Source organism: Rutidosis leptorrhynchoides, chromosome 3 (assembly GCF_046630445.1).
Source record: "Rutidosis leptorrhynchoides isolate AG116_Rl617_1_P2 chromosome 3, CSIRO_AGI_Rlap_v1, whole genome shotgun sequence".
Lineage (NCBI taxonomy): Eukaryota > Viridiplantae > Streptophyta > Magnoliopsida > Asterales > Asteraceae > Rutidosis > Rutidosis leptorrhynchoides.
In genome coordinates this window covers 192969862-192979096 of record NC_092335.1, presented here as the reverse complement: position 1 = coordinate 192979096, position 9235 = coordinate 192969862, and the positions used below count along the sequence as shown (strand labels likewise).

The 9235-nt window shown below is 31.6% G+C and overlaps 1 protein-coding gene across 1 annotated transcript; it reads left to right on the top strand.

The window, feature by feature from the left end:
• Nucleotides 1-1300: 1300 nt before the first annotated feature.
• On the top strand, nucleotides 1301-2509 carry LOC139900724 (transcription factor bHLH14). Its single transcript, XM_071883484.1, has one exon. The coding sequence runs from the start codon at nucleotides 1301-1303 to the stop codon at nucleotides 2507-2509; it is 1209 nt and encodes a 402-aa protein (XP_071739585.1).
• Nucleotides 2510-9235: the final 6726 nt, after the last annotated feature.

Here is a 9235-nt window from a genome sequence, read left to right as displayed (position 1 = left end):
AAACAACATTATTACACATTGATAAAAAAAAAACGTAAAAAACTACCTTAAAACTACTTATATATGAGTTATATAAATTAAAATAATCGGTGACATCAAATTAATGTTAAAGATACTTTTTAATAAGAAAAAAAGGCTAATAGTGACAATAGACTAGTGACATTATAAATTAGAAGATTTTTTTTTTTTTCCACATAAAGTGATACAATTCTAAATTAGGTATTTAATATATTTGACTTTTAATATTCATATTTATTATTTTATAATTAAATTATATATAAAAGTATATTCTTTTTCTTCTTTTACTTAAGCATATAAAATAAATCGTAAAAAAATAAAAAATAAAAAGATACCAAGTATAAAACCAAGATTTTAAAATAGTGCTAAAATGTATTATATGATCACATTCACATTCACATTCACATTCACATACCAGATTCAATTCAATGGTACTTAATAAGTTGGACATAAAAGAAACAAATTGAAATAGTTGAGGGACTAATACTGATAATATAGTTATATGGGAATGATAAAACTCATCTTTTTAATTGTACTTTGTACATCAAAATTAAAAACTAAACCTCCATTAAAATAAAAAATTGAGCTCAATAACACGTTTAACAGCACAAAACTTATGCTTCATTACAAACGTGAATAAAAATACGTTGCCCTCAATTATTTCACTGATAGCACATTCTACCAGGGGACAGTGGTGATAGCATACTAGATCCGCCCGTCTCTAATAGAATTTAAACAGCGTAAATAACTATTTACATTTAGGTCCTTCCAGTTTATAGAGACTGCAGTTGCATCCTTCATATTTTGTTGCAGTGAATGTGAGCCTTACGTAGAAGCACGAATGACTTTTGATCGAAATAGAGTTGACTTGTGATGTATTTGTGTCTTTATTATCAAAACTATCTTTATATTTCCCGACTAAGTGAATTATACCGTTCCGACTCTTTTTCATAAACATTGTCGTTTCATACAAATTGACAGGCCACTCTCTGTCTATTTCATAGGAATCAACCAATCATGCACCACACGTACTTGATTCAATCATCTAAAACTTTCTGTAAACAGATTGGCGTAACCCCTAAAAGTTTCACAAATTCTAGACTAATCAATTTTAACATCAGTGATTACATAAGTATCAAATATGTACCTCCCTTTCTCTCTATCTCTATATATTTATATGTCTGTATTTCTTCATAGATAGATTCTACATATATAGATCCATATTCATATGTAAAAAATAATAATCATTTCCTAAGTTAATTTTGGCATGGATGATTACACAATGTCAACATCTTCATCTTCTTCATTGGTTTCATTTCCAGCTCCTCCTTGTGATTCCCTCCAACAAAAGTTTCAACATCTTCTTCAAATTCAGCCCAATCCATGGACATACGTCGTTTTTTGGCAAACTATCACCGATTACTCTAATAACTGTGTGTTTTTGTCCTGGGGAGATGGTTATATCGAACGAAATAACCACCTCTCACTCGCAACCGAGCGCTACCACCTCATCTCACAAACAAGGTCCTTTACCCCGGGAGACGGCTCAATTCCTGGTACATCCTTTGTTACCAATTCTATGATCTGGCTAAGCGGTGAGGAACAATTTCGGTCTTTTAATTGTAAGCGAGCCGACGAGGCTCAGGCTCACGGGTTCGGGACACTCGTTTGTATCCCTATTCCAAACGGTGTCGTCGAAATGGGGTCCTTTCATGTTATTAAGGAATCAAGGAATTTGGTACATCAAGTTTTCTCAATCTTCCGCGGCGAGTTTCATAATAATTATCCTGTAAATATTGACAAACCGGCCGAAAATAATCATCACAATATAAATTCTTTTCTTGACAATATTCTCATGTCTTCTGGTTCACCAGAAGATCAACAAGAAAGTTTAAACACAACCGAGTTCGAATCAACAACATTTGAAAACCGGAGGATGCCAAAGAATAAAGGAAAGAAGACAAGTGTAAAACATACTCCGGTGAATCATGTCGAGGCAGAAAGATTACGTCGTCAAAAGCTGAACCAATGCTTTTATGCCTTACGAGCAGTCGTCCCAAGAGTGTCTAGAATGGATAAAGTGTCACTCTTAGAAGACGCGGTTTCATATATAAACGAATTGAAAAGGAAAGTTAACTATCTAGAATCACAATTGCATAATCGCAACGGGTATAACCCATTAGGGAAATTCAAGAAGGGGAAGATCGAAACGGATTTGGATAGCGTACAATCAAGAAATAGTAGTAGTTTTGGGGATGTGAAAGTGAAAATTGTGGGTGAGGATGTAATGATAAGGGTACAATCAAGGAATTTGGAGTTATCGACCGCGAAACTTATGGATGCGTTAAGCGAAATGAAGGCTGAAATTCAACATGCGAGTATGTCGCGTTTGAATGAAATAATGGTGCATGATTTGGTGGTTAGGGTTCCTGGTATCCTTGATGAAGATGAACTTAAGTCTAACCTCGTTACGATTTTAGACCGCGAATGAAATGAGGAAAGAGTTCAACCAGATGTAATAAGGTTTGCAGCATATCGATGGATCGATTGTTGGATCATGTAATCAACAGAAAGTAACTCGGCCGTATTATTAATTTGTTCGATTAAGGAAAATTGCATATATGCGACGTAGCATGTGATTATAGTTGTATTATACATATTTGTATTATACGTACTACGTAGTATTTTGAAAAGTCACTTAAATTCACCTTCCATACGGATTATGGCAATATGGCGTGCCGTTGTAAAGTAATTACTGTGGATAATATGACTTTAACATTGAAACTTTTTAAGACATTTATAGGCAAATTATACTTGGTTAAGTTCTGTACATAGAGCATTCAGTTTTTGTGGGCTTGATAATTATTCTAAAACTCCAAACGACTACCTTTTTCTAAACAAAAAACAATTACGTTAACCATACAACGTATAAGTTAATTAAATTAAATCACACATTAATAATAACCTAAAATCTAAATATCATTTCAAGTGTATTGCGTAATTGCTATGACGTTGAAACTTAATTGAGCACACAATATGTTATATATAATTCTTTTACACGCTCGAGATTTCTATTGTTGATGTCGTGTGCTTCTGCTTTTTTGGCAGTAAGCTTCTTGTAAGAGCATCGGGTGTGGATCAAGTCAGTCCAGCGTGAGTTGGTGACTGACCGTCAGCGCCACTCCTCTTCAAAGTCGGTTCGACGTCGCTAGCTAGACGTCGATTTATGGGGTTGAAGTGGGTCCCAAATTCAAATTTATAGTCGTTGGAGCTTTTATGAAGCTTTTTACTGGAAAAAAAATAGATCCTTTTGTTTTTATATCTTCAAATTGATGAAGCTTTTTACTGGAAAAAAAAAAAAAGAATATGTATGAAGAAGGAAGAAGATGACTGTTCCATTTATATATTTTTATATATTTTCATTTAACCTCCCTCGTGTTTCTAAACTTTACAAAATAAATAAAATAGATCCTTTTGTAATTAAATTATATTTTATTCAAAGTTGTAAACACTAATTTTAAAATTTATATTTTCATAACTTTTATTTTAATTATATTTTTGTTATTTAAATTATTTATTTATTTAACTAATGCAAGTTATCTATGTATTTTATCTTAATATTGTTTTATAAAAGAATTAATTATTTAAAAAAAAGAATTAAATAATAATAATACATAAATATCTTATCTCTCCAAGACACTGAACTGGCCATCTAACCACTCTCTCACTTTGTCAGTTTTCAGTGTCAGTCCGGTCAGCGTCCAGTCATCAGCAAGACACTGAACTAACACTGAACTGACGCGTCACCACATCCAGTGCTCTAATCATCTTGTACTATTGTCTATATTAATGAAGAGTTGATTGCTTTTCAAAAAGAAAAAAAGTAGTATATTTGATATAAGGTGACAAAGGTGATTGTAAGACCGTTTGTAGTGGTAGATGGTGTTCGTTGTTGGTGTTGGTTGTTTTTTGTACTTTTTTAATAATTCGGACGTGTTAGTTTTTGGTGTAGAGTATTGGTGGTTTTGGTTGTTAGTGGAATGATGATGTGACATTTTATTTTTATTTTTTCTGTTATATTTATTTCTTTTATATTATATACTCTGTATATATGTAATATATGTAAAATAATAATAATAATAATTAATATTAATAATGATAAACGGCCTTTTATAAACCCACCGTGTGACGCCCCGTACAAAACCATCGTGTACGATTCGTCAACAACAGGATCTTCACACGGTCAAACACTATATGCTGTTTGAAAACCAGTTTGCATTCATAAAAAGATAGCGTTTTACAAAAGATAACGTGCATCCTACGAATAGGAGCATAAACATAAGTATTTGACCCTAAGGTCATTACAAAGCCATTGTTTGAAATTAACATAAACTACGAATGCAAAAGAAAATTTCCATGAATGAGACATCTCTAGTAATGCAGCGGATAACTAATACAGCAGGTCCTTACCAGCAATTCAATAACAGCATGACAGCAAATCTAACAGCGGAAGCAAGAAACCTCTAGGCACCTGAGAAATACACGCTTAAAAATCAACACGAATGTTGGTGAGCTATAGTTTAAGTTGTAATAGTAACGTAAGGTAGGCCACGAGATTTCAGTGTAACAAAATAGTATGAAAAGTATATGTATAACCATGGGCACCCGGTAACTAGACTTAACGTTTATAATGTAGTGACCCGAACTTTTCCATGTTTATATATATATTAAATGAAATTGTTATTTACATGATTAAGTGTTTCCAACATGTTAAGCAATCAAACTTGTTAAGACTTGATTAATTGAAAAAGGTTTCATATAGACAATTGACCACCCAAGTTGACCGGCGATTCACGAACGTTAAAACTTGTAAAAACTATATGATGACATATATATGGATATATATATATATATATATATATATATATATATATATATATATATATATATATATATATATATATATATATATATATATAGTTAACATGATATTATGATAAGTAAACATATCATTAAGTATATTAACAATGAACTACATATGTAAAAACAAGACTACTAATTTAATGATTTTGAAACGAGACATATATGTAACGATTATCGTTGTAACGACATTTAATGTATATATATCATATTAAGATATATTAATACATCATGATATCATGATAATGTAATAATTTAACATCTCATTTGATTTAATAAACAATGGGTTAACAACATTTAACAAGATCGTTAACCTAAAGGTTTCAAAACAACACTTACATGTAACGACTAACGATGACTTAACGACTCAGTTAAAATGTATATACATGTAGTGTTTTAATATGTATTCATTCACTTTTTAAAGACTTCAAGACACTTATCAAAATACTTCTACTTAACAAAAATGCTTACAATTACATCCTCGTTCAGTTTCATCAACAATTCTACTCGTATGCACCCGTATTCATACTCGTACAATACACAGCTTTTAGATGTATGTACTATTGGTATATATACTCCAATGATCAGCTCTTAGCAGCTCATGTGAGTCACCTAACACATGTGAGAACCATCATTTGGCAACTAGCATGAAATATCTCATAAAATTACAAAAATATGAGTAATCATTCATGACTTATTTACATGAAAACAAAATTACATATCCTTTATATCTAATCCATACACCAACGACCAAAAACACCTACAAACACTTTCATTCTTCAATTTTCTTCATCTAATTGATCTCTCTCAAGTTCTATCTTCAAGTTCTAAGTGTTCTTCATAAATTCTACAAGTTCTAGTTTCATAAAATCAAGAATACTTCCAAGTTTGCTAGCTTACTTCCAATCTTGTAGAGTAATCATCCAACCTCAAGAAATCTTTCTTATTTACAGTAAGATATCTTTCTAATACAAGGTAATACTCATATTCAAACTTTGATTCAATTTATATAACTATAACAATCTTATTTCGAGTGGAAATCTTACTTGAACTTGTTTTCGTGTCATGATTCTGCTTCAAGAACTTTCAAGCCATCCAAGGATCCTTTAAAGCTAGATACATTTTTCTCATTTCTAGTAGCTTTATCCAGAAAACTTGAGGTAGTAATGATGTTCATAACATCATTCGATTCATACATATAAAGCTATCTTATTCGAAGGTTTAAACTTGTAATCACCAGAACATAGTTTAGTTAATTCTAAACTTGTTCCCAAACAAAAGTTAATCTTTCTAACTTGACTTTTAAAATCAACTAAACACATGTTCTATATCTATATGATATGCTAACTTAATGATTTAAAACCTGGAAACACGAAGGACACTGTAAAACCGGACATACGCCGTCGTAGTAACACCGCGGGCTGTTTTGGGTTAGTTAATTAAAAACTATGATAAACTTTGATTTAAAAGTTGTTCTTTTGGGAAAATTATTTTTCTTATGAACATGAAACTATATCCAAAAATCATGATTAAACTCAAAGTGGAAGTATGTTTTCTAAAATGGTCATCTAGACGTCGTTCTTTCAACTGAAATGATTACCTTTACAAAAACGACTTGTAACTTATATTTCCGACTATAAACCTATACTTTTTCTGTTTAGATTCATAAAATAGAGTTCAATATGAAACCATAGCAATTTGATTCACTCAAAACGGATTTAAAATGAAGAAGTTATGGGTAAAACAAGATTGGATAATTTTTCTTGTTGTAGCAACGTGAAAATTAGTAACAAATCTATATTAATCATATCCTAGCTAACTTATATTGTATTATATATATATATATATATATATATATATATATATATATATATATATATATATATATATATATATATATATATATATATATATATATATATATATATATATATATATATATATATATTCTACTATATTATGTAATCTTGGGATACCATAGACACGTATGCAAATGTTTTGACATATCATATCGACCCATGTGTATATATTATTTGGAACAACCATAGACACTCTATATGCAGTAATGTGGGAGTTAGCTATACAGGGTTGAGGTTGATTCCAAAAATATATATACTTTGAGTTGTGATCTAGCCTGAGACCTGTATACACTGGGTCGTGGATTGATTCAAGATAATATATATCAATTTTTTTCTGTACATCTAACGTTGGACAACTAGTTGTAGGTTACTAACGAGGACAGCTGACTTAATAAACTTAAAACATCAAAATGTATTAAAAGTGTTGTAAATATATTTTGAATATACTTTGATATATATGTACATATTTGTTATAGGTTCGTGAATCGACTAGTGGTCAAGTCTTACTTCCCGACGAAGTAAAAATCTGTGAAAGTGAGTTATAGTCCCACTTTTAAAATCTAATATTTTTGGGATGAGAATACATGCAGGTTTTATAAATGATTTACAAAATAGACATAAGTACGTGAAACTACATTCTATGGTTGAATTATCGAAATCGAATATGCTCCTTTTTATTAAGTCTGGTAATCTAAGAATTAGGGAACAGACACCCTAATTGACGCGAATCCTAAAGATAGATCTATTGGGCCCAACAAGCCCCATCCAAAGTACCGGATGCTTTAGTACTTTGAAATTTATATCATATCCGAAGGGTGCCCCGGAATGATGGGGATATTCTTATATATGCATCTTGTTAATGTCGGTTACCAGGTGTTCACCATATGAATGATTTTTATCTCTATGTATGGGATGTGTATTGAAATATGAAATCTTGTGGTCTATTGTTACGATTTGATATATATAGGTTAAACCTATAACTCACCAACATTTTTGTTGACGTTTTAAGCATGTTTATTCTCAGGTGATTATTAAGAGCTTCCGCTGTCGCATACTTAAATAAGGACAAGATTTGGAGTCCATGCTTGTATGATATTGTGTAAAAACTGCATTCAAGAAACTTATTTCGTTGTAACATATTTGTATTGTAAACCATTATGTAATAGTCGCGTGTAAACAGGATATTTTAGATTATCATTATTTGATAATCTACATAAAGCTTTTTAAACCTTTATTGATGAAATAAAGGTTATGGTTTGTTTTAAAATGAATGCAGTCTTTGAAAAACGTCTCATATAGAGGTCAAAACCTCGCAACGAAATCAATTAATATGGAACGTTTTTAATCAATAAGAACGGGACATTTCAGTTGGTATCCGAGCGTTGGTCTTAGAGAACTAGAATTTTGCATTAGTGTGTCTTATCGAGTTTGTTAGGATGCATTAGTGAGTCTGGACTTCGACCGTGTTTACTTGAAAAATGATTGCTTAACAAATTTTGTTGGAAACTATATATTTTTAACATGTGAATATTATGTGATATATTAATCTCTTAACGCGTTTGATATTATGTGATAGATGTCTACCTCTAGAACAAGTCCCATTAACTCACCTAATAATAATGAAGAGTCAAATGTAAATTGAAATGATTCGTGGACTGATTCACAAGTTCCCGAAGAGGAACCGGAAGAAGAGTCGGAACCGGAAGAAGAATCGGAACCGGAAGAAGAATCCGAACCAGAAGAAGAATCGGAACCGGAAGAAGAAATAGAACCAGTGGGGGAAATAATAAAATGGTTAAGTAGAAGAAAATCCTCAACCAACCGAACAAAGTTGATTATGGTCAATGGTGTTTCCGCCAAGGAAGCAAAGTATTGGGAGGATTACCAATTCTCTGATGAATCGGATCCCGACAAGGATTTCGATGATGTTATAGAAATTACCCCAACACAATTTAATAAGGCAAAAGAGAACAATAAGGGAAAGGGCATAAAAATAGAGAAATTTGATTCCAAACCCGATGAACTTTATATGTATCGTCAACACCCGTATTTCTTAAGTTGTGACAATAGCCCGGGAACCTCTAAACCACCAGGTTTTTCTAAACCAATGTGGAAAACGATGGCTCGTATTAGGGGAACATCATATATCCCTAGAAATTTGGCAAAACGAACCAAAACCGAAGAAGAAGAAATGAGCGAGTCGGAATAAGATAGTTGTATTCGTATGGTGTAATATATGTAATATAGTGTGCTTATGCTTTATGATATATGCAAAAATTGCTTGTATTAATAAGTATTTTTTTTATGAATCTAACTCTTGTCTATTTTACAGTATAAAAACAAAAAATGGGTAGACAACCCAATATTTTAAGAGACCTACCCGGAGACATGATTGATGAAATCTTGTCTAGAGTCGGTCAGAATTCTTCGGAACAACT

Coding starts and splice junctions, on each gene's coding strand:
- LOC139900724 (XM_071883484.1), top strand. CDS start 1,301: ATGTCAACATCTTCATCTTCTTCATTGGTTTCATTTCCAGCTCCTCCT.